At 33.0% G+C, this 27,967-nt stretch overlaps 1 protein-coding gene and 1 non-coding gene across 2 annotated transcripts; both read right to left on the bottom strand.

Moving 5' to 3' along the window:
- Positions 1–161: 161 nt before the first annotated feature.
- LOC149909361 (prion-like-(Q/N-rich) domain-bearing protein 25) lies at positions 162–27,967 on the bottom strand. The gene is made up of 8 exons (XM_090119353.1): positions 27,784–27,967; positions 10,004–10,100; positions 4,832–4,966; positions 4,038–4,175; positions 3,343–3,472; positions 2,480–2,616; positions 1,371–1,567; positions 162–726 (listed from the first exon to the last, which is right to left on the bottom strand). Exons 2-8 carry the CDS (start codon positions 10,074–10,076, stop codon positions 565–567), a joined length of 972 nt encoding a protein of 323 aa, XP_089975479.1. The 5' UTR covers positions 10,077–10,100; positions 27,784–27,967; the 3' UTR covers positions 162–564.
- On the bottom strand, positions 24,178–24,250 carry TRNAR-UCU (transfer RNA arginine (anticodon UCU)). The gene has a single exon. It is a non-coding gene; the product is annotated as a tRNA-Arg (tRNA).

Raw genomic sequence — 27,967 nt, 5'->3', positions numbered from 1 at the left:
ACATGCAGTTGTTGGAATTAATTGATGTCAACATTTTTTTCCATTTCTTAAGAATTAAATACTTTAAATACACACATCTCCAATTTTGAAGTCTCCCTCCCCCCTCCCTTTTTGAAGTCTATTCATTACATAAGATAAGTATCAGGTGTAAAATAAAACTATTTATTCAGTAAAATAAATACTTTATTTACACTCGTTCGATTGTGTACATTCTCTTTGGTTTCATCTACCCAGGATTATTATATTGTTTTCAACATCGTAAAATTGCACTCGAAAAATACTGCATTATCGGAAGAACTGTTATAATCTCGACTTACAATACATAACAACAACCATTAGTCAACATTTTATATTATTTACAACTTATAATAAACTTTGAAACTAACAACATCCATAATCAACAACTAGCTTCTAACTGCGCAAAGGCCGAATGAAAATCATGTTTGCACAATAAAAAATAACAATTCAGAATTATTATATACCAACACTGGTATTATTTCATTACACGTATCCGAACACGAATGACATTTGCAATGTCACTTTGACAGTTCCGCAAGATGGCGGCTAGTGTCTCAAGATGGCGGCGCACAAGATGGCGGCGATGTATATTGGCGGGCGGGATAAAGTGCTCGCTCCACCGAAGTCATTAGCGTCTGGTGAACAAGTTTTGCAAGTACATCTACCAGCTAGGCAATAACCTGGCTCATCTTCTTCAGATACACATTCCTGGAAATAGATTATATTTATTTAAAAATAAGATTTAATAATTATATTGTTTAGTAGGTATATCAGGGAAATAAATATTAGATTTGATAGAGACATGGTATTTTAAGAGTTTTGATATGATATACAATTAGTTATTTAAATGTTGAAAGCTTTAAAAAGTTGTATTCTGTGTATAGAATTTATAGTGTAATAATTTTTATTTGTAATGTAAGTAATGGGAATTTGTGATTTGTAGTCATGTTAATTGTAAATAGAATGTTGTATAAATTAATATCTAAGTAAGTAAAATGTTCTTAGTTTTCATAATATGTAATGTAAGTGTAGTATTTATTTAAAATGAATTAATTTTAAGTTATTTATATTATTTTGAAATGTAGAAATAAATTTTTAGAAATTGAAATCAGATTTTTTATTTGTTACACTTCTTCCAATATTATAATTTATAATCTATTTTTTTGAATTAAATATGTAATTCCATTTTTAACACGCATCACAAAGACATAATGCCGTTACTAGTACCTAGAACGAACAATTAAATGAACCGACCATATTCTTACATACTCTTCTTATACTAAAAGAAACCTAGCTACCCGCCAATTTATAAAAAATAAAATTAAAAAAATTCCCCTTTTTTTCTTTCTCACCTCATCCCTAACGCACTCCTGTCCGGGTCGTCTAGTATGCCAACAATGCGCAGGATTTCCCACAGGCCTTGCATTATATGCGCAAGCGCAGGCACCTCCCAGACATAATGCTGCGCCGGTTGATCGAGCTTCCGGTACACCGGATAGAGCGTCGCATTGCACGTCGTATTGGCACGCGTCGTTTAGCTGTTTCGCGGCTGTAGACAGACAAATATACGTGTAAAAATTATCATATTTTTTAAGACAAAAGTTGATGATGATTTGTAGGGAAATATTATCTAGTTAGCAAGATATTTGCAAACAAAACGTATACCTACTCTACATTTGGTCAAGTTTTATTGTTAATTCGGTCGGTTATAACGGTCACACGAATAATATGCAAATTCACAAGTGTTCACTTTTTCGCTGCATGAGCACAAATTCGTACATTGAATGTCACATAAGACTGCTTTATAGGGTTATAAGCGAATTATAAGACAGAAAAAACAAACTAAATAATAAACACTAAACAACTCACACTCCGCAAATGGGTAAATGTCTGGCACTGCAGGTTGTCTCACAGAGTTGTCCACGACAACTCACACTAAACATTAAAAAAGACGTGTGGCACTCGGGGACTGCCGCGGTAAAGCTATTGCATGCCATGCCTTCAAGCCAAACCTCCGCGCCCGTCGGAGTGGGGAGCGTTAGGTTTTTTCGTTACGGAATTTCTCGATTCGGTCCCCGCGCTCAAGGCCCGCGATAGAAGCTATGCAATAGCACACCCCGGACACTCCATACAAAATTATCGTTTTGACAGTCACACTGTAGAGACTGCAAATGTGTGTGTTAACGCTTTATGGTTGGCACATTTGTGACTAGCGTAAAAAAAAATTCGCGTTTTTCTGATTTTCATCCGGAAACAGCACAATATCTAACATTTTCTACGAAAAACGATAATCACAAATTCAAAATTATAAAATTACTTTCCTTGTAGAAAAATATGGACCATTTTTAGACTGATCATGCGGGGTGAGGTAAGTGTTTAATTTTGGAGGGAGGCGGAGAGTGTTCGTTCTGTAGCGTTTAGCTACTATTATGTATTCTGTGGCAATAGCTTAAAAACTCACACTCCACACACGCGTTGATGTCCTCCTGGGCAACCCAGTTGTCTCTACACCGGCAAGTGCCGCGACACTCAAGGCCTGGCCCTGCGCATTGAAGGTTGTCTTCACACTGCTCGCCTAGAAGGGCATCACGGACACATCTGTAGAAAAAAAAATGGTTGTCTGTAAAGTCGGTTTACTGACGAAGGTTGAACGTGACAACGATTGTGCTTCTTTGTCGCTCGTTCCGCGCTCTCGCTTGCACTTCAAGCCTTACACGGAACGCCTCAGAGCGAGATAACGCCGCATGAGTCAGCCGGCTCTATCGAATTATAAGACGTTTTCACGTCAAAAAGAGGATTACGATGTTTAAAAAAAATCTTCAGAGCCAAATTTCCGAGGGCCGAAGTGAAACATGTACTTCCGTTAGTGAATTTCAGGATACAATTTAGAACCTAGTGGCATAACTAATAACGACACAATTTATTGTCACAAAAAAGTTCGGAAGTTCACTGCATATCCATCAGAATATTTTTTGGCACAGATGTCTATTGAAATATCAGCTCCAATCGGTGTAGGAGAACAATGTGAAAAACCTTTCTGTCCATGTCTAAGCTTAGCCTTTTGGCTTAGAGTTTTCCCTATTCTTAGAGTTTTCTCTAACAAAATATCTCAATTTTGTGTTTATAACATGTAATAAACAGTGTTGTTCGGTGGTTTGCTTTCGACATCAACCACAAAATCAGAACAACAGCTCAATGCCAATTTCAATTAGGTATACCATTAACTTTGCTTCTAATGCTCACGGTCCAACTGTCCAATCTCACCTCCCTTAATAAGACACTCGGGAGCCTATCATTCAAACCTCAACCCTATTAACAACTCACCTAGTCCCATTATCCCTTGGACTGAACTGCAGCTGGCAAGTACAATACCCTCGCACACAGAACGCCTGTCGCTCCGGACCAGGTTCCCCGAGATAACAGTTTTGATCTACCACACAGCGCTCACCGACCACTGAAATTGGAAAATTTGTGGATCAAGGAACTATATGACGTCAATATTAAAGTTATTTCTGTAACGTTGAAAGTTTTGCAAATTATTGTGATTGTTTTGCAAATAATGATGGATCTCACGTGCTAGATATAGCATATTATGTATATTAATTTAAACAATAGAACGCCTATTGCACTACACATAAGGCAATTTATTATAAGACATTACTACAAGGTCCAGCAATTTAATGGACTGCTTTATTTATACTATTCCTTTTTTTCCAGGGCAATCTCTATTCTTACTGTACGAATAAGTAATCGTACAGACAATGCGACTTCCCGGAATACGATCCGCTGATTTAGCACCTTTTATTATATTGAATTATTTTAACATATTTAATCAGTTCGCATTACGAATCCGCACCGGACGGTAGTCAATCCCAATCCTAATCTCCTCTTATTTCATCCCATCTGTCCATTTACAGTTAATAAACAATTATCTCATAATATCTCTTAGAATTTATCCCAACTCCGAACACTTATGTATGTGTGAGTGTGTGTGTGTGTGTGTTTGTGTGTGCACATACCAGCGCTTTCATAGCATCGGTCGGTTTCAAGATGAGCGCCGGTTGCGCACGCGCACGTGCCGTCTACACACTCAGAGTGCACACCCATCGTGGAGTGGCATTGGATGTGCTGTACACATGCTTCGCCGTTGCGTGCCTCTGGAAATTAGATAATTTACTATTAATTAACTATACCCTTGAGCATTTAATGACGAATATGTGTGATAAAATTCTGTTTGGGCGTAGCTGAAGTATAGAGATGAAAACATAAAATTCAGCCGAAAATATTAAACAGGTATTAAAAAAGGAACTAACTAATAATATAGGCAAAGCTGAGAAAAATTGGATGCTTGATGATTGTCAACATAATATTACAAGTTTTATCAAACTCTTGATAGCTCTGTTGGTGCAGTGTCCTTAAGGCAATTTGAAATAGAGTGAGAATCAATTTTATTATTGTGGTTAAAATGGCATATTTGCTCAAAGCATCGTTACACTGTAAAAAAAAGATTTTGAAAGTTTCTTATCCAGCCTCACCAATAAAAGACATGATATCCTATCCTACCTCAACAATTCCTTCCTACTCCTCATTAAAAAATTGGTTGTCTGTAAAGTCGGTTTACTGGCGATAGTTGAACGTGACAACGTCCGATTGTGCTTCTTTGTCGCTCGTTCCGCGCTCTCGCTTGCACTTCAAAAGCCTTACATGGAACGCCTCAGAGCGAGGTAACGCCGCATGAGTCATGTTTTTTCGTGCGTGCAGCCGGCTTTATCGAATTATAAGACGTTGTCACGTCAAAAAGCCAAATCCTTACCTTTCAAGCACCCCTTATGCGTGCTATTAACCGCCGCGTACACGAAGCCATCCTTGCAGACGCAGTAGCTGCTCTGCTTGCAGAAAGCATTGTCTGGACACTGGATGTCCGTGTTGCAGACATTTCCAGTCCTCCCTGGGAAAAATACTTCCATTAGTATACATAAACTAACTTGTAATACGCAAAATCGAGACCTCTCAAGGCTCAAGATGTTCATTTTTTTTAAAAAAGACAATTGTTGATGATGATGCTCCTATTGGACATAGCGCGTATGTTCTTTCAATAAGGGCTGATTTTTCAATCCTTGGTTAAAACTTATTCGTCGAATAATGTATAAAACTACCATTTTAAAAACGTATTCTAATTGCCCGTATTTGACAGTTTACGTGACATCTTAATTTTATCGTGTAATATTTTATTGGACGGATAAGTCCAACCAGGCATTAAAAAATCGGCCCTAAATGGACTATCATGTACAAATAAATTGGACCAGTTTCTGAGTTATTCTCGTTTTACTGAAACTCTCACATCCAAGTTTATAGCATTAGATGTAGAAACAAAAATTAATAGAATCCTTACGGATTTTTTCAACATTACGGGAGTTACGGTCTGGCAAAAGTTTTAAGTTTTATTTTGTTGTTATAACTTCATCTTCTCATATTATTCTTTCTTATATTTATTGTCGTATTATAAAGAATATCAACCATTTAGCAATAAAACTTAATATTTTCTGGTTGATTCACCATTTCAGATTATTCTTTCATTTCATAAGACATTGTTACTTTCATTACTTCGTATGATTGTCTTTGCGACCTCTATGAGAGTGATTTTCACACAATGCAACAAGTTATGTAATTTTATTGCTAGTTTTTATCAACTTTCTATTAAGAATACATTCATACTGAAATCTAGATCATTCAATCACTCTAAATGCAATATTTTTAGGGTTCCGTACTCAAAGGGTAAAACGGGACCCTATTACTAAGTATCCGCTGTCTGTCTATCGCTTCGTTTCGTATTTCCGTTACCGCTATAACAACGAATATTAAAAATTAAAAAAAGGGGATTCCCCTTATTACGGAACCCTTCGTGCGCGAGTCTGACTCGCACTTTGCAGGTTTTTTTTTATTTTCAATCATATTAATGTACCGTAAAGTTTTTAGACGTTATTCCATTATCATATTTGTTGATAAGAAATGAATTCATTTAGATAACCTAGTGGGGTAAGTAAATAAACAAATTGGGACATTTTTCGCATATATCACACACACACATACTCGCATTACATATATTATATGGAGTATTGTAGATCTATAGGAATATATGGACGATAAAGACCCATGGAGGGTTGTCGCGTAAAAACCACAGGACAGTTCTTTGGCATATTATGTAGTTAGGTAGATATAAGTTACATATTATGTAAATTTATTGACATTATTTAAAAGAGCAACTATGGAGTTTCTTGCCGATTCTTCTCCATAGATACTGCTTTCCGAATCGGTGGTAAATGTTAAAAAACTATGTAATGACGATTCGAAAGTGCTACTAAATAGTAGTCTAATTGAATAAATGAATGTTTGAGTTTGAGTTTGAGTTTGAGTTTATATCTCCAGTCTTTTTGCACACTACTTATAAGAATAACACGTATAAAATATTAATTACCCACTCTAAGTACACATCACACATATATTTATTATTCTCTTACTAATATCACTTTTCTTGCTCATAATAATTAAGTCATGAAATGACATGCTTGAAAATTTAACAAAGAAAATAATGCTCATGGAAAAATTCGCTATCAAATCAAAAATAAACCCGGTAGTAACTGTATTGTTATCAACCGTAGTACTATAGATAAGACTGTTTACACACAATCTGTATTGCAGAGACATGTGCAAACTTTGACGTTTTTATTTCACGGTGTGTACTGCCTTTATTTTGTAGGCAAACCTTCTGAAGGTTTTTGCCTTTTATTGCCTATAATAATTGTATTATATAAATTAGTAAATTATGTATACATCAGATCTCTGTTAAGAGCATTAACTATATAGGTTTGGTTTGAAGTGCTTTTTTAATGTATGTTATGTGTCGTGTTCATTTTAAATAATACCTACTTATTTCGAAAATTACTCTTCATAATTACCTACTTAGTGATAATCTTTGGAATTCCAAACAAATTTAGTTTGAACAAATATAACTCCAACAAATGTGTTTTAGCTATATTTATTCAAACATAGTGTTTTTGATTTAATTTTAAGTTATTTATGCATGCATTATCAGAACGAAATAAAATTCAAATCATTGAACTAATTTAGTAATTTACGTATCGAAGCAATAAATTGGCAAATTGCAGAGAATAGCGGTGCATTGAGATTTATGTGTTTGTAGAAAGCTTCATGGAATTGTGGACGCTATTAATTCACAGTTATTTACATTTGTGACACTTTTTAACACTTAATTAAGTGTTGAGAAGAATTTAATGGACATAAAATTGAGTGGTAACTTCCTAATTGTAAAAAGAACGAGTTTATGTATGTTTGTAATTTAGTGGCAATGATTTTAAATAATTATTTTTTTAAGAAAAAACTTTAAACCGCCGTAAAATTTTTCAGAACTAAACCAAATTTAATTGGTACCACAGCACAGGGCAAGCCCAAAACCAAAAATTGTTTCGAATAAGAAAAATTGTGTTTTTACGTGGTGTCTGCAAATAAATCAATGCTTCTGAAGAGATGTATCTAGTAAAAAAGCCTGTTTCATTATTTTTATTTGAATTATAGTATAAGTAAATATATTCGAAATAATTTATTATCTAATCTACATTAATACCTATATCTAACATGATTCATGACATAAACATGTTTTTCAAAGGAAACAGTTTTAACATACTAATTACCAATTAATAGCCATTTAAGTTAATACCAGACAAAATTAAAATAAATTTGAGGTAACACTGTCCTGATACGGTTATCACGAACGGCGTGACCCACTTTGATGAGATTCTTGTTAGTCAATATGAACAAACACCATAAATGATGTGTAAATTACATTTTTATGATGTCTCTACTTAGAAGCACGAATTAATTCTGATTTGTCTATGATTTTTTCTTTCTCATTTATGTAAGTACATACTAGATTTCCGCCTGCGGCTTCGCCCGCCAAAGGAAAACCCGCATACTTCCCGTTCCAGAGGTATTTCCGGGATAAATAAATAATATATAGTTACTATTTATACTAATATATAGTTACATTTATAACAATGAAAGCGTGACGTCCTTATGTAATATCTCATGTAAGTATACGCGGAATGGCTGTATCGTTTTTAATTGAGTTAATCATCCGTGAAAGGTGATGTAAGCAAATGTATTCAAAACGGTATATTTAATATTATAACCAAATTATTATATTACATACGCGAAGTTATTCGTGCAATTTTTTGTGTTTTTGTATGTTTGTCCATTGATAAATAGAGCCCATAAAAAATCTTTAATTTAAAAAAAGGTTTAAAAGATATTTGGATATCTTTTATATAAAAATGAGTATTAATTAAAAAAAATGTTCCCTTTAATTTATATTTGAGTTTATTTACAAAAAAAAGACATTTTGACGAATTCTAGACTTTTCTAGAGTCTTTTCAAAACGCATTAAAAATAAAAAGCATATTATTTTATGATAATAAACTCAGTAGTTTCAGTTAACAATATTTCATAGATTTAATAAAATCTGCTTCGTGTCAAATAAGTGTGAAATAAAATATAGTAACGATACAGTTGTAAAAAGAAATAACCGTAATAAAGCAATTTACTTGAGAATAACAATAAAAACAGTAATATGTTTCTATGATTCAATATTATGATTGATTTTTATTTGCATTCTAGTCTGTAGACTGAGAGTAGAGATTCTGTATATGTATTGATATTATACAAATAAAAATGGCTCATTCTTTAGTATCTATAACTTGACTAGGGGACACAGTCTAGGGGACATAGGAACATAAGTCAAGTGACTTATGTTCCTGTGTCCCCTAGCTGGGGCAGAAGGCATCCACAGTGCTCCGCCAGGCGATTCTATCGAGAGCTTCCCTATCCGTATAGTATAGGTAATGTTAGTAGTTCCGTATCTATAACTACCTACTAACATTATAAAGCTGAAGAGTTTGTTTGAACGCGCTAATCTCAAGAACAACTGGTCCGATTTGAAAAATTGTGTTGTACCTATTTGTGTTTGGAACTAATTTTCTCTGACTATTCCCGTGTTTTTTTGTTAATCTATAAGTAGGTACTTGTTTATGTTTGGACGATTTCAGATTTATCTTCATGGATATTCGATCTTCCTGCCTTTCTCACTTAGAATAGCTTAACAACTTGCTTTTATACGAGACATAATTACAAAGCTTGTAGTATCCACTTTACTACTACAATAGATTCTCTCGATTTTTTTTCGATGTAACATAGAACAACTACCGCCTTAATCTTAAGGCCAAGATTGTATAACGAAGATTGACTTTATCAAAATATTTTATGAAATACAGTAAACATTTCAAAACTATTTGTATCAGGGCTACATGCTATTATGTTTAGAGTGACGTGATTTTCATGTGAATATAATCCTTTGGCACACTTTTGTGTTTACTCTGTTTGATAAAATTAAAAATATATTAATTCTATCTCAAACAGTGACAGTGTTGAAATGCAGTATTTGAATCCTAATATAACATCCTAGACAACAATATTAGATATTTGTATGGATAATATATATTTATTACATAAGTTAAAGTCTATAGGTTCTAATAGGCAACAACTTTTCTATTCTTATTATGCAACCTAATGTCTTGAAATCATTTATATATATTGGTCTATATGAAGTGCATCATAGTATACACACTACAAATAAAATAATCATACAATTAATTCATACCGAAAAATGTCCAAGTTCTAAATACAACAATTAAAAATAAATTGAACTCATACTCAAAATACACGATTTTTACACACCCACATCTCAAACAGTCACGTACTAATAACTATTGAAAATTATTACCCATCAAATCTTAAAAAATCACAAAAAATCCACTTACATAACGTAGTTAAATACCAAATCACACCACACCATTCAAACCTGGCACTCAACACAACCAAAAAAAAAAAAACAAAAAATTAAAAAAAAACTTACGTTTCTCCGGCCCCTGCGCGAGTCCAAGGTCCAAAACCGCGAAGCCCAAGAGGGCCAGTATGTAACCTTTCATGTCACCAGCGCGCGCGATTCACGTCTAGAGAATAATATAATTAAAACATCGCATACAGATAAGATAGTGTTATCTTTTGATTAATTGCGATAGGAAAAACACGGGTCACGAGACAAAGGGCTGGTGGGGATCGCAGCATCAGTTGGTCCATTTGTTCAGATTTTTATACGAAAGATTGGTGTAATAAATTAATATCAATGTTGTTGTATAATTTTGATTGGTACCGTTATTGTGATTTGAGAGGACAATATTATGATATACTAGATCCTAAAAGATAGATAGACTAGGTATAGGTATACTCTTCTGAGAGCTTGTGAATGCCTCCAGACATTTCCTAAACATTTAAGAATTTTTTTTACGGATGCCGAAGCCCCTTTACTATTCAAGTTGGCGAATGCCGAATAACACTATTTTATTTTTTGTAATTTATATTACACTAGATAAGTAGTGTTTTTTTTTTAATTCTAATACCTATGCGACGTAAGCAGAAACATACAGTAAAAAAATGAACTTTGATTTGATTCAGATTAATTTGCCATTCAGTCATTGCCTTCAAAGTCTAAAGTAATGTAAAGCGGAGTCAACGACAGTTTTCTAATACTATAGAAAGATCCGTCAAAAACAAAGAAAAGAAGCTGTAATAACCCAAAATTCATACTAATGTTTCGCTCCAACGACCACACAGAGTGATTTCACACGAAATTTACTGTTGCGTTACAGATATTAGAGCCCTTCCACACAGAACAAGTTACAACATTGTAAATAACTAGATTTTATAATTATTTGGAAGGAAAATAAAGAAAATAAGATCTCCTTAACCTTTTAAGGTGTACTTATAGTAAAAATAAAAATATTTTAACGGCAAAAATTAATATTTAATATGTACCTATGATACTTTTGTGAATATTAATTATTTAGCTAATTTAAAAACTGAGGACCTTATAGCTACAATGTCATGACACGATAAAAAGCTTCATCACAAACTAACAAAATTATAAGACTGATTCTAAAAAAAAATATACAAGTTACAGAAAGTGTCGGTGTGAAGCAGCCTCTAAGTAGAGTTTGAGAAAAGTTCACAAGTTGTCCTTAACTGTCGATATTTGGGTTAAACTAAGCGTTACCAAGTATTATTTAACCATTACTTAGACGAAAATTCGAGTAACGAGTTTGAACCATTATTATAAAATTAACTATGTAATCCTGTTATGAAAAGGGCCATTTATTTACGTAACCACGTAAAGAAATTCAGTAAAGAATGAAACTCAATCTCATTTCCCTAAATTTTAATTGACAAACATTAAACTGTTAACTGTTGAAGTTTAGACAGAAATACAACGCAAAGTTATTATATACTAGCGGTCCGCCCCGGCTTCGCCCGTGGTACATGTTTACGTTTTCTCTACATAAGAACCATCCTCGTACTTCAAGGAATATAATAAAAAAAGAATTATCGAAATCGGTTCAGCCGTTCTCGAGTTATGCGCTTACCAACACATTTTGCGATTCATTTTTATATATAAGATTGATAGAATGATCTCTACATAAAGACATCAAACAGCTTTCTCCCATTGCATCTTAACACAATAGTTCATTAATTCATCCCGGGACGGCCAGGGCTGTCACTAAAAAGTTTTAAAAAGTATCTGAATCTAATCCTGGAAATGCGATATTTATTTTTCTTTAGGTTTATGTACGTAAATGTATACTTAATAGATTTTTTTGTAATAGCTCTACCACAGACTTACTCTACTAACATTAACTTTTTTATGAATGAGTCAAAGAGAAAAACGGTAACTACGCATGTAGAGACTAGATTATCACCAGTAGACCTCACCTCTTTAATCACATGATTGATAATTTTCGTTGAAATTAGCAATTATTTTTTTTAATGTGAACGACCTTCAAAGATTTCCGAATATAATATTTCATAATTTGGACAGCCCTAGGTTACACAATGCAAGAAACAAATTATTACAATAAGAAAGAATTTGTATCACGAAGTATCGTGACTCGACCATTGGCGAGTATTACAAAACGTTTGATACAAATAGACCATCGTATATTATGATTTAGAGACTAGAAATTCAAAAAAGATCAGCAAGAATTTGAATATAATATAATAAATACAGTTTTACGATAAACATACTAGGTACCTAATTATTTTTTAACAAAAAACTAAACCGCCTAAAAAGAGAATTCTCAAAATCTGTTCACTCGAAAGTTCTGAAGTAACAAACTCCAAAAATACAGTCATATTTAGAACCTCCACCTTTTTAGTAGTCGGTTGAATAACAAAAAAACATTCTCCGTTTTATCACAACAATCCTTATTGACTGATTTTATCTGATAAAATCAGTCAATAAGGATTTTGACCGACGACCTTAGTCAATAACCTTATTGACTAATTACCGGTCAATAAGGTTATTGACTGGTTTAGGGTTTTGACTGTAACATATTATCTCGAATTTACAACGTCGCAATGCAAATGTTACGAATTAAATATATCTTTTAATGATAGATTATCTATCTTAACTGCATATATAGTTAGCAGTTTCTCAACCGAATCGATCAATTAAAAACGCACGTTTTTAACTTTTTCTTTAGAGGTTTTTTTTGTATCGAACTTGCACTGGCTCTCCGCTCTCTTTCTGATCACTATTTCAAGGAGACTGTCGAATTAAAACCTTTTTTTAAACATTGTTTTTAAACCTTAGATTTTACAAAGCATCTTTAATTTAAACCGAAATTCAATATGGCAATACCTAATATTTTCTAAAAACAATCAAACTCTATTTAATAGAGAGACCATTTACCAGAGATTATCCCATAAGTCCAACCTAACAAAACTATCTAACTATTGTTAAGAATTGTTATTTTGTTATCTAATCCATACCCATGTCCATACTAATATTATAAATGCGAAAGTAACTCTGTCTGTCTGTCTGTTACTCAATCACGCCTTAACTACTGAACCAATTTGCATGAAATTTGGTATGGAGATATTTTGATACCCGAGAAAGGACATAGGCTACCTTTTATTGCGAAATATGTACCACGGGCGAAGCCGGGGCGGACCGCTACTTATCTATATAGGTAAACACTTGGTATTACGCTACCTAGTAATATATTATACAATCGGATTAATTAGTACGCATTATGTTACATGATTAATCCAAAGATTACTAATGGCATTACTCTATTTACTTTTCCACTATATAACTGAATCATATATTACCTAATTTAATTTTATATTGCATTATTTAAGGGAACGATACACAGTGGATGCATGTGGGTGATCGATCTTTATTCTGTTCTTTAAAACAATCTTATTACAGAGGATTTGAACTAGTATAGTGTGTATTATATTATCTGTGATTTGAACGATATAAAAACGAATATCAAAAAGAAAACAATACACTTGAGGTAGGTACATAGTACATACATTTGAATATGTGCTGTAAATAATAGCACAATTAATTTGGCCACTTCATTCGAATTTTCGAGTAGGTATCACTAAATTTCACAATAATTGTCATACACTTGGTTGCATTCGTAAAATAATAATCAGGTTAATGGTCATTGAAGCGTAATAATGAGTCCTCAATGTAATCATTGCAAAAATAACTTGAAAGTAAGTACATAAATTGCAATATCAATCCACTTTAAAATTGGTGAAATGCAATATCCACTTTAAAATCGATCATAATAGTTAATATCGGTGGTAATTTTAGTTAATTGTTATATTTTTTTAGCTCAAACAGTATTACCTAGGTATTTGTTTTCTTTAAAAAAAATATTTAAAATGTTATATGCAGACCGATCAAGAGACCCACCATCATAAACACAAAGTAACTACAAATTTATAAAGTAGGTACTTATAAATTAATTAAATTGACGAATAAATATCGTTAATAATGTTGGTGTACCTTAATAATGTTGGTGTACCTTAATAATGTTGGTGTACCTTAATAATGTTGGTGTACCTTAATAATGTTGGTGTAATGTAAATTGCTAAACGAACGTAACATTATCGAGAATACAATATAGTTTATAATTATTATTAAAATTAGCACACCCAATCATTGAGCAGAATGTATTAGCCACATAATAATATAATCATAACATCTATAATTTGTAACTACATCTTGGAAATTCGTATAAGGGCCGATTTTTCAATCCCGAGATAAACAGTCTAATAACTACCCCTCGAATAGATTTATTCAATTATTTATCTAACTCATAACGGCTCGCCTATTTTTCGATCGTGATTTATTTGATGAACAACTATCTGACCAAATATTTCCATATTGGCAGCTCTGCTCTCGGAGTGGCGAAACAAACATATTAAATTAGTCAGGTTAGAGCGGGATAGAGTCAACTCTTGCAATTTGTCAACAACCGTCATTATATGACTCACGTCTTGTATTGCTCTTGTCTTCTATGATTGTTGATTGTTGTTTTGATTCGAGTAAAGAGTTTGGTTAAATTTGTGTTTCAATTTATATATATTACGATGGAAACGACATACTTAAAGGCAGCGTTCGGCAAATTTTCAATGGCATGGTCATCAGTACTATCAAAAACATCAATTTCAATATGTTTTTAATTGATAATAATTATATAGAAAGAGGTTTAATTGTTAATAATTCTACGCTCTATGTTATGACATACGAAAATATCCCAAATTTGACGCGTCAGTTGTCAACTCAAACGCCTAACCGTCGAATAGCGCGCTATCTGGCCGTTGGAGCGGCAAATAGATTTATTCCTCAAATAACGTAGTTATTAGATAGATACGTCCTATTCGTCTGTTGAAAAATTGAATATTTTGTTAACTGAAGAATAAAGTCTATCTAGCTGTTTATCTGGGCATTGAAAAATCGGCCCTAATTTGAATTTGAATACTTAAAGTTTTTTTACAAAAAAATAAAAAGCTCTGTAAAGTGGGAAGCGAAAAGAAATGTAACACAATCTATTGAATGACGTAAACAGAGATTCACAATAAACAATGGACATTCAATTTGGATGCACATGTCATCTGCACTTGCTAGTTCATTTCGAATAGGGTTGGCGCTACAGAGTTTTAATTTTATTTATTTACATGAGATAATTTTGAGGTACTAGAATGCTCCTCAATTAGATAATTGAAACAAAATAGAGATAAATGGAAATTCTCAAATAGGAAAATATACAAATACTACAGATATTGTCCTACTATTAATATGCGCAAGTATGTAAGAATGTATCGATGTTTGCTAGTCTTTCGCGCAAAAACAGCTCATCAGATATGTATGAAATAGGGTGCTGTGATAGATAATAGTACTAGAATAGGTAGAATTTAGATAAACACATAGGCTACTTTCTTACGAACACCACGCGAGTGAATATGTACGTATTTAAAACGATATATCACAAAATAATTATATTACCATATAGCATTAAAAATAGTATATCCTTTTAAAAAAATCCAGACCAGGTTCAAACCCTAGACCGCTGGACCATAAAGTTCTGATGACCCTAGGGTCCAACCAGAGAATAAACAATAGCTTTGTTCCCATCTACACACCGTGACGGTGACGTATGGGTCAGATTTAATTAAATTCACATTGTTTTTCATACTAATGTTATTTATTTGACATAATTATACTATGGCATGTACAATGATCAGATTAGTCTATTTTACATTGATAACAATTGTAATATGTAGGGAAAGGAAAATCTTTTAATATTATAAAGCTAAAGAGTTTGTTTGTTTGAACGCGCTAATCTCAGGAACTATGCTGGTCCGATTGAAAAAATTCTTTCGGTGTTAGATAGCCCATTTATCGAGGAAGGCTATAGGCTACATATAACATCACGCTAAGACCAACAGGAGCGGAGCAATGCGGGTAAAACCGCGGGGCACAGCAAGTTGGAGAATATGTGTAAGACCCTGTATGTGCCCTTGCATTGCCTTCTTCCGATGTACAATCCAATAGTAATTCCTAGCACACTTTTCCAATTCATCTCCTTATGTTTTCCTTCATTTTTCCTTCAAAACAGAACAAACATGCCCCTTTTTTATTCATTCCAATCTCTAAATGTATCGATTTCGGCACAAGGCAAAATCTTAGTATAAACCCTATACAATGTACTAAAAGATATTATGTTATAACTCGGTTATGTCAGACTTATACTAGGGTGGTAGCCGTAATAAGGACGGAATATCATTAGTATGAATACTTATTACGAAGTTATACTAGGTTACATTTATTTCGTGTTTATTTATATGATTTTTCCTTATTCTTAGTTTATTCTTTGCATAAAATGTTATAACTCGTTTATTTGTACGGCTGTATTTTATTTTATTTTTTATTTTATTCATAAAAGGTACCTTACAACTGTTGATAAGATAAATTATACTAATTACATATAAAAACGCCAATTACAAGGCACACCGATAATAGTAAAATTGTGTGACAAAAAACGGCAAACTACAAAGGCAATAATTGTTTTCTTTAACTTTAACAAAAAATACAATTATTCTTGATGAAACACAAACATAAATGAATTAAATTAAATGTGACTTCTCGTTAACAAGCAATATCAACAATATAGCATTAAAGTTGAGAAAAACAGAAATGAAATTGAGCCTGTTAAGGTGACTATGTGAGAGAAAGAGTGGGTGTGTAAATGAGTGTGTAAATGGGTCTGCGTGTGTGTGTGTGTGTGTGTTACTTATTTAAGTTATTTAAAATTGTGTGTGTATAGGTACAAACATTTTTCCTTGTCATAAATAATTGAAATATGCAGAAGAATTGCTATGTGCCGAAATCGATAGATTAGTATTGTGCTATTTACAAGAACAAGCGAAACAAAATGAGCAGCTAGTGTAATCCGAGTACAGTTCGGAACGCGAGTCGAATCAAAAATCGCATCTTTCGTTCCACCCATCGGCGGATAACTGCTGAATATCTTCCGTATTTTAGAAAAACTTTCTGTTAGTTATATAAACTGTAAAAAAATATTCTCAGAAGAATTACGATGTGTGAAGTGCATTTAGTCAGTGATAGTTTCTTTTTATGATATTAAATTTCGCAAAAAAAAACTACTTGAATAAGTAAACAAAGATGCTGTCATCTTAATGTTATAGCATTAAGATGGCAGTAAAAATTAAAAGATTATTATGGTTTACTGTAAAAAACAAGTATTTAATCTAATCAGTGTAATTAAAAGAGAAACTTTGGAGAAAAGGGCAGCCTTATTTTTACCACAACTATTAGATACAATTTAATTATAACTGGTTTAAGAAATGTATGAATTATATTTGAAGAAATAGCGTTAAAATAAGATATTTTTTTATAATAGGTACCTACTTAAATAAACAAAGAAAACTACAGACAAATAGCGGGATAGGGCAAAAATACGTGAAAATTGTAGAGACAAAAAAGCAGTATTAAAAAATTCGATAAATTCAAGTACTTATTCTATATCGATAACTGAACCCTAATCGACACAACAGTTAAATAAACTAACTATAACTGTTATGTGGTATCGTTACCATCAGTTCAGGGTCCGCTTTCTTTTTTCACGCTTTTTAATTCAATACAGTCATCAGTTTCAAGTTACGTGAATTTTTAAAATCATCAATAGCAATTGATTTTGGTAAAAGGTAAGGTGCAGAAAAACTAGGACCTAGCTTATTTTTCCCCTTGAAAGGAAATAGGAAGATGTACACTTACCAGAAAATAGTTTTATTGGTCAAGAAGTTCACTGTAGTTCACTGTGAGACGTAGAGGAAACAATTGTTTATGTTATTATTGATTATGTCATTAATTTATGTATACGCCTTTAATTGTTTCTGTAAGATCTCCGAATAAATAAATAAAAAAAAAAAAAAAAGAAATTGGGAGTACGGGTTCTATTTTGAAATTTTATTTTCCAAAAGACTTTTAAAAACATTTTTTTTTTAATTTTTTTATATGGTGTCTCTCGATCTTAGCCAGAATGGCTCTACCTACATCTACTCTACATCTTATCGCGGACGCCCGGATGAACTGAAAGTTCACAATGTAACGAAAGGTTGAAATCAAATGGATATATAGATGTTTGTCACTTGTGTCTCTTCCACGCAAAAACGATCCATCGGTTTCACATAGAGATCGATTATAGCCTGGATTAGCACATCAGACCATATTTTTTCCGCAGTAAATGACGCCGCTTACTTCTTTACACAAAAAAATTGTTACACTTTAACTGTATGTAACATAAGGACATTCGATTACAATATATGGCTTTGACAATATTACATAACACATGTATAATAGGTTACATATTATGTAAATAGCGTCGGATTGTCGGCCAGTTACAAGGCCTCGTGAATCATTACTTGGACGTAACTGTCCCCAGGGTTTTGTTTGTTACTATTGTTTTATTTGAGTAAGCTGTTGTATAAATGCGAAAGTAAATGTTTTATTCATTTCTTACATTATATACTTTTTTGATAGAGTTGAATATCATCTTTAAGTTATACGTACTACATAGGTACATAGGTATACATCATAATATAAGTACCTTTATTTCCTATCCCACTTGCTGTGGTCTTAGCGTGATGATTTAACTATACAATACTCAAATTTAACAGATATTATAAATTTCTATAAATAACAAAACTAGCATAAAGTCTGGTTGTATGTGGGCGAACCCTTAAGGATGTACTGAATGACACGAATGCTTTAAAACTGGTTTTTAAAGTTTCCCTTAATAAGAATCATGTTTCAAGCCCACTTCGTCGGAAATGTTTTGCTTTCGATTATTGAAACTTATATTTTATTGTAGTTTTTGTTCTTTCAAATAAAGTTTTTATCGGGTGAATAGCTATGGTTGGATCATTTCAATTTATAGCGCCCGCTTTGTCAGATTTAACAAGTTACTAAAACCTTCCTCAAAAACTACTTTATCTATTAAAAAACCGCATCAAAACCGTTGCGTAGTTTTAAAGTTGCATTATGCATACATAGCTATAGGGCGAACAGACAGAGATAGCGACTTTGTTTTATAGTATTTATACTATGTATTGATCTTAAAATATTATATCTATCTATCTATCGTATATCTTTCCTTGTAAAAACGAAATCGTTTCCTAGAAATTAATCCTAGCTTCTATTTAATGTGTAATATGTACCTACTTGTAATAATAAGCGGGCTCTATTTTCTATAGTGTAGTGTTGTGTTTCTCAATGTTAGCCAGAAGGGCTTCTACATTTTAAAGCGGACGCGTGGGTGAACTGAAGGTTCACCCTGGTAGCGATATGCGCAAGGGCGTCCCCCACAGACATTTATATTAAGTATGTACATGAACATGTCTGTGGCGTCCCCCCTTGACGGGGATCTCGAACCTCGGCTTGGGCTGTCGCTTGAAGGGCCCTAGTCCATAGAGATCTAGAGAGATGCCAATCGCTTGCGCTGAGTACGAAACCTGGTGTCTCATAACAAATTTACGCACACAACAGTAAACAAATAAAAACAATACTTCGCGTTGTGTGCGTGTCATCACACAAAAATTTGTGAGCGACTATTCGTTCGCACACTAGATTGTAAGTAACGTACGTATACAGCACCACACAGCCGCAAGATATGCGTTTACGATAGGGATTGCTTGTCGATAAAATGAGAAACGTTAAAATTAAAACAATTTACCTATAGGCAATACAGTAACTAGGTAGAAAATAGAAATGGACACCTTGATGGTAGCATTCATGGTGATGAAGTACATAAAGCATTGCCTATTGACTTATTGTAAAGTAATATAAGTATGAAATAAGTGACTTCTTTTTTTAATCCATGTATAATAATTACTATAAAATTATTGCTCGAGTACCTATCAAATAATAATAATACAATCAGATATTAAGCTAATAGTAATACATTATGATATAAAAATAAGGTAGTAAAATAATACATAATACGATAAAAAATCCGAATCTTATCGACATGGACACACTCGACGCGCATCCTCAACTAACGACCGCGAGCAGCGGCCGTACAGACCCCGTACTACACGATCGAACGTTTTTGTTAGCTTTAGTATGTTCATTATACATTGCGGTATTCGAACTTCGCGTTTGAATAGAGTCACGTACAGAAGAAGCATTGTAAACTATTTACATAAATTATTGTGACTGTCGTTCTGTCACATAATGAAAGCAAGAAATCACTCTACGTAATATTGTTTTTGAAATTTTAGTAAGAAAATCGTATAATTTTCAGTACTTACCGATGGTATGTGATTCCATTTGACTTAAAGTTGCTGGTTTCACTTCGGTTTTTACAAACTTTAACGGAACAACACGGCATTGTCAAATAATACCCGGCCGACGGTCGAACGTCAACTGAATGCAACAAACAGCATGTGTTCTTTTTTTGGGCATATTGCTGCGACACCGGCCCCGCCCCCTAACCATATCTCCCTTTAGTTTCTGTGATCTGTGCCCTAGTCGGACGGGTATTTTCACAGATCACAGAAACTCTCTATGATCTCTATGGGTATTTTCTATAGCACTACATATTTTACTTACTCTTCAGACTTCAAGGTAATATAACTAATCATATAATATTGTATTATGTTAAGGTGTAAATACTAAACAATTTAATAAATTTTCCATACTAAATTACTTGTGGCCTGTAAAATGATAATTCTTATCAATGTTATTGAAACATTTGTTTGCATCTTAATAACCTAGGTAAGGAAATAATTACGATTTTGTATTACTTACTTACATTCTTAAATTACGCAAGTATTGAAATTCCTTCACTTTCTACCACAATTTTTTATCAATTACTTTCACAAAGAGTCTTTTTTTCAACTAGATAGATAGATTCCACTTTGCACTTTTACAAAGACAATTGAATTCAACTGTTTCATTTCACTTTGCACTCATGAAACAAAAATGTTGTCACATCAACATACACTACTATAATACTTTAAAACTTTAAAAAGTCTCCTTAAAAATATAACACTAGTAAACCAAACACAAATTTAATATCAATTATAACTCCTTACTCCACCGGCTACGAAACACAACAACCTATTCGATAGCTAATCAGCTAAATGTTATCATAATGCGAAATCAATTCAAAGATATCTGTGGAATGTCGGGTCAGAACACGTCATTTTGTGGACAATTAATTAATAGATATATAATTAGTTGTATTGGTTATGTCCCGTTACTGATTTTAAGTATAAATAGATTCGTTTTAGGTACTCATATTTCCTTCGCTTTCGCCATTTAAATATGAAATTTTTGTCATAGTGAACGGGAGTTTTACATTAACGATTTAGGGCCGATTTTTCAATGCTTGGATAAAACTTATTCGTCGAATAATGTATAAAACTTCCATTTTAAAAACGTTTTCTAATTGCCCGTATTTGTCAGTTTACGTGACATTTTAATATTATCGTGTATTTATTCGACGGATTAGTTTTATCCAAGCATTGAAAAATCGGCCCTTAGAGAATCTAAATGTAATTTAGCAAATTGATATAGATTATAATATTATAACCAGACCATATGGTCTGGTTTAATAAATAGGTTTATCACGAAGGCAAAGTGTGCTATACATGTATAAAATATGAACCCACCAAACATTTGACGGGACAGACATTTTGAGAAGAAACAGCTTATGGGCTGGGTAACGCCTGTTTCAATCTTTTATCACAGGAGATCATTAACGGAAGTATGTAAAACCATGGGTAAAAATCAGTAGATTGTGAAAGTAGGTATATTTCTTTCTATCTGTTACGCTCTCACTGTTAAACCAATTAATCGATTTTAATGAAATTTGGCATGGACGGAGGTGAAAATACGTGTCCAACGTATATTACTTACTTCATTCATGCACGAGCTTGAATGAAGTAACACAGTCCACGGTTTTGGTCGAATTGTACCCGGATAAAAAGTAACCAATACTTTTTTCCAGGTTATATTCCTTACAAAATTTATCCAAATCAATTAAGCAGTTTTTACCTGCAAGAATAATTAACATCCATCCATTTTTCATATACCTAACATAACTAGTGATCCGCCCAGGCTTCGCCCGTACACATTGCCACTCAATCGGTGAAAGTTTGTAATCGGTTCCTGAGATTCGCGTGTTTAAACAAACAATCTCTTTTAATTATTAGCATACATAGTATAGAATCTAAGACACTTTCAATTCTAAAACTCAATGTCAAAGTCTTAAGAAGTTAGGGCTAGATGCGCCTGCGCATAACGGAACCAGCGGCTGTGTCGGCCTTGCCGCGTGCTCTAGAATTTACGATGTGACAGGTTGTCGATTGAATTACGATTTACAATATTTATTTTATTCTTTAAAATGTTGCTTAGACTACAGGCCCATGTTGAAAAAGTTATGGGTCATTTGAACCACCAGGTGACCCAACTAGAACGATATAAGAGCATAAAATAATAAGATTCAGCACTATGCCGTCACTTGTAAGCTGTCCACCTGAGTGCAGATGAGAATTCTAAAGTACAGGTAGAGATTTTTTCAACATGGGCCTGTAGTCTACAATCTATTTTGAAGATATCTTATCCATAAAAGCAAAACCAGCTGACATCAAACCTAAAATAAATGTACTAGGATGGAAATTGAAATTTTGCACCACTCTACCTCTAATTAGTTTGACGTATCTGTATGCGGGTGAGTCTTTTTTGTATTAATCTTTGGCATCACAGCTCCTAAACGGATTAAGCGATTTCTATTTAAAAATAATTTGGGGGGTAGAAAGGGGAAATTATTTTGTATGAAACCGTTTAGCGATGTTCATTTTCTACAGAAATTTAAAAAAACTATACTTTTCTTTCTTGTCTTCCTGTAAGTAATTTCTCCACAATTAGGCCATGGCCCAATAAACTATAGGCCAACTTTCTCAACTCGTTTCCTGTGCTAAAAGACGATTAGTGTCTATTAGGTTACTGTTTATACGGGGCACTAAATCTGTAAGTGCTTCCATTCTCACTTTTCCCCTTGTCGCAATAAAACCGGAGGTCAAATCAATATTCTGACCTTAAAGAAGCACGACCACGTATCCTTTTAACACCTATTTTGAATACATATTGCATACAACTAAAAACAAATATACTGCGTAAGAAATTGTATTTTCAATATCAACTGTTTGTAGGGATTGTATTTATTTTAATTTTCTCTTTTACAGCTATATTTAAATTGGAACCCAATTTATTAACTTACTATATGGAAAAATTATTCTTAAAAAATTTAAAATAACTAGCTAACCCGACAATTCTATTTCTTGCAAGTTCGTATCCGTACTCCGTAGCCGTAAATTTCCCATTTTCTTAATTTTCAGGCGCAAATTTCTTGAGGTTTTCTTTCACACCCTTCTCCTAACATTAACGAACACATCAAAATAAGAATAACGAAATCGGTCGAGCCGTTCACCCGTGATGGCCAAGGGAAATGAGGATTCATTTTAATCTATGTATTACTAGCTTTCCGCCCGCGGCTTCGCCCGCGTTTTCAGAGAAAACCCCGCATAGTTCCCTTTCCCGTGGGATTTCCGGGATAAAACCTATCCTATCTCTCAAGTTGGATCGAACTCCACATGGTGTGCGAATTTTATTATAATCAGTTAAGTGGTCTAGGAGTCCTTTGAGGACAAACATTGTGACACGAGATTTATATATATTAAGATTAAGATTATATCTAAGAAGGTAAAAAGACGCCTTTCATAGAGTAGTACTAAAACTATAAAAGCATTTATTTCAAACTAGTCTAATTTTAAGAATTAGGTCTCTTTGAAACATAACAGAAGTGTCCGACATTTTTATAGCGAAGGTGGCCCCATGGGCCATGACTAATCGATGAATGAAATAAATTTACCTAACTTTGTATTATAGTATAACAAGAATATAATAATGATATTATAAAATAATATTTGTTTAACAAAATAACCGTATGATGAAATAATATTATGTATATTATGTAATTTAAAAAACAAATAGAAAAACAGTTATTTAAAATATAATTCATGTTAATTTGTATATAAACAATAACAATTTGCCTTATTAAATAAAATATAAAAATAAAAAGAGGAAGACATCCCTGGTGGGGATCGAACCCACGACCTTTGGATTAGAAGTCCAACGCGCTATCCTCTGCGCCACAGGGACTATACATAACGCTTCGAAAATATTGATAAGTACATTTACTAGCTTTCGTACTTAATTTTAAAATATTTTACACGATTTTGATGTTAATTAAATTAATGACATGTTGTCCTGAACTAAGAGGAAAACTTGCTAAATTATAATTTATGCATATTTCTATACAGATACATGTAATATGTATTAAAATTTTTATATTGTTGTAAAATTAATTAAAAATTAAAATGTTAAATATATATAATTTAGGGTATTTTTATGACATTTTTTGGGACAGATTTTTTTGTATTTTCCACCACATTTCAAAACAACAACATTAATATATTCTAATCTTCACTACTAGCATGTGATTAAAATTTAAATGTTTATCCATATTGTATAAATATTTTACAAGTTGTATAAAAAAGTCATTTATCGAGTTTCTTCATTATCAGTGGTTAAAATAAGTTTTGCGGTTGACATCTAACGACATCGACACCTCAATTATTCTAATTACGAAGTGTCAGGTGGAAAAATAAATGAATGGAGGCGCTTCATTCATTAACATGGTAATTAATATTCATTATGCATGTAAGGCATGTTATATTATAATATTAACATTTTTTCTCAATGTCAATAGCAATTAACACTATTCTCTCTAACTTTATTTTAGTCATCCATACTAATATTATAAATGCGAAAGTAACTCTGTCTGTCTGTCTGTTACTCAATCACGCCTTAACTACTGAACCGATTTGCATGAAATTTGGTATAGAGATATTTTGATACCCGAGAAAGGACATAGGCTACATTTTATCCCGGGAAATATGATAGGTTTTATCCCGGAAATCCCACGGGAACGGGAACTATGCGGGTTTTTCTTTGACTGCGCGGGCGAAGCTGCGGGTGGAAAGCTAGTATGTTATATGTTAGTATTTTTGTACCTATGATAATAGAAATTATTATAGGGGTGGACATTCCATTTCATCCCTACCAATATCCAAAAACATACTTAAACACATACACATACGGACAAAAATATTTCGGAATCGGATTACAAAAATCTAGCGAGGTACATCACTCCTTTTTGAAGTGAAACTTCTTTAGGCGTGTTGAGAGTAAAATTTCAAGTTCGCGTCATGTACCGTCACATCATTCAGTAAGACGACGATTTTGGTATCTTTGAATCTTGCCAAAGAAGTTTCACTTCTCACTCATTCTCACACGTGTTTTCGGCACACACCCTGTTTCTATACATCTATACAAATATTATAAAGAGGAAAGGTTTGATTTTTTGTTTGTTTGTTTGTATGAATTGAATAGGCTCCGAAACTACTTGGCAGATTTGAAAAATTCTTTCACTGTTGGAAAGCTACATCATTTCTGAGTGACATAGGCTAGGTTTTATCCCGGAAATCCCACGGGAACGGGAACTATGCGGGTTTTTTTTTGAAAACGCGGGCGAAGCCGCAGGCGGAAAGCTAGTTTGTTATAAAGTGCTTCCTACAAGTGACCATGAAACTGGTGTTTGTAGTTTTATCAATAACAGCGTAGCAGAACCGGTTATACAGCCTTGATGAGGTGATAACAAACAAAATTCAATAGTAAATACTGTTTATTTATATTAGTTATGGTTCCTGAACGGAGGCCGATCTTGTTTTTAGTGGCGTTTTAATGTTTTTTTTTTGCAGAAAAATATATTAACTACTGACATGTTTTATACAATGTATAAGGTATAAGTATAGACATAGGTTCGTATACTTATATTAGGCTGTTACGAAATATGTACTAGTTTAGCCTTTAGCTTTACTCGCAGAGTACGCAAAGAAGTTGAATTGAAATATTATTGTTTCTTTCAACCCATCTATATTGTATAGGAAGGTGTCGGATATAATGCACTGTTCTCCTGGGGTTTTAGTGGGACGCAGGTAGGACCCATTATATAATTTTTTAAGGGTTTTTTTTTATCAATAGGATTGTTTCTTTTATCCGAAAAGGACATTTTGAACAACGACGCTATACCTATATTTAGATTTTGAATAGTTACATATTTATTATGAATTACTTATTAATTTAGATTATATCTTTAAACACAACACCTTGTCTCAATGTAACAGGACTCCTCCGAAACCGCTTGACCGATTTTATGACTTTGCATTCCTATTTCCTATACTCTACCTGGTTCCATTATAACTAGTTCTGATTTCTGAGAATAAGTACCTACTTAATTCGCAAACTATTTTTAGGGTGTCCTGAAAGAACATCGTCCACGTCAGCTTGTAACTTTCATACATTAACTTTTCATACCTTCTTGATTATATAATGTAGGTACCTATGACAGAGAAAGATGAAGGATGGTCCCTTTCCATGGTTTTTATGTAACTAGTTGTATGTACATACACTATTGCTATATAAATATATGAAGGTCAAGTGCGAACTGCGAAGCCCAGTAAGATCGCAATGGCCTTGTGTTTGTACATACTTATTTATTTCTATTTATATACAACTTGATTTGGTCCTTATGTAAGATTGTAGAGATAGGTAGTCTTTATGAAAGAGAGTTAATATTATTCATTACTAAAATATGGTAAAAGTTCTAAAAACTTGTAAATAATCGTCAATATAAATCTAGGAATGTAGTTAGTCGAAAATAAAAGAACCAAATTTTTTTATTTTTAAAACGAATCCAATGTACTTAGTGTATTTGAACTAAAAACTCACATTTTAAAAAAATCTCACGAAATATTGTTGAAAGGGTGGAGGGGGTTTCAATTTTCATCTAATCTCACGAAATCTCACATAGAGGAGGGCGGGAAACGAAAATTTTCAAAAGATTATGAAGAAGGTATATAACTACATATAATGGTAATTATAGATTATTTTAAAACGAAAATATCTACTAGATATATTAATTAATCTTTACATTTTACACTCGGGTGATGCATATTATATTAGTAACCAGATAGTTAGTTAAGTTATTCGGTAGGCACCTAGGTAGGTACCTATATTCTTATTTTTGTAAAGTAGATAAGTAAGTATAATATTTTCATTCAATACCAGCGGTCCGCCCCGGCTTCGCCCGTGGTACATATTTACGTTTTCTCTACATAAAAACCATCCTCGTACTTCAAGGAATATAATAAAAAAAGAATTATCGAAATCGGTTCAGCCGTTCTCGAGTTATGCGCTTACCAACACATTTTGCGATTCATTTTTATATATAAGAAGATATAAGATTTAGTGCGAAATTATTACGTGTCAGTATTTTTGGTCAAAATAGAAGTGTAAGTATTTTTCATATCTTTTAACTTACAGATAAAAAATGCAATTGCTGAAGTCGCAACCTACATAGATAATAATAAAATACAAGTAGAACGCAAGTAAAAGTACGACAACCTACATCACTCTCAAACCACAATAATTTTTAAAATAATGACCAATCAAATTTAAACCGAGGAAAAAACTTTACACCGCGCAAACTAAGTTATTTACTAAAACAATTCAGAAATGTGAAACTCATCAAAATTAACAAATATCCTATTACGCTATAACAAAAAACTTACCATAATTTAAAAAAACAATAAATTAACACCAAACGGCGCACAGTCACTTGTTTTTATCAAAATAAAACTAATTATTCTTTTATTTGTCACTCGGTTACCATAACAACGCAAAATGGCGGACGCATGCGCACTGCGACTCGGACGCGGTCGGACTGCCGGTTTTCCCGCCAACCCAATACCAATA

The sequence above is a fragment of the Colias eurytheme genome, chromosome 3 (assembly GCF_061535395.1).
Source record: "Colias eurytheme isolate Ceu_HAF_F1 chromosome 3, ilColEury1 Martin Lab GWU primary, whole genome shotgun sequence".
Classification (NCBI taxonomy): Eukaryota; Metazoa; Arthropoda; class Insecta; order Lepidoptera; family Pieridae; genus Colias; species Colias eurytheme.
This window is presented reverse-complemented; position numbering and strand designations above follow the sequence as displayed.

Coding starts and splice junctions, on each gene's coding strand:
- LOC149909361 (XM_090119353.1), bottom strand. CDS start 10,076: ATGAAAGGTTACATACTGGCCCTCTTGGGCTTCGCGGTTTTGGACCTT. Junction 4,176..4,831: donor GCATAAGGGGTGCTTGAAAG/GTAAGGATTTGG, acceptor TCTAATTTCCAG/AGGCACGCAACGGCGAAGCA. Junction 727..1,370: donor AGGAGTGCGTTAGGGATGAG/GTGAGAAAGAAA, acceptor ATCTATTTCCAG/GAATGTGTATCTGAAGAAGA.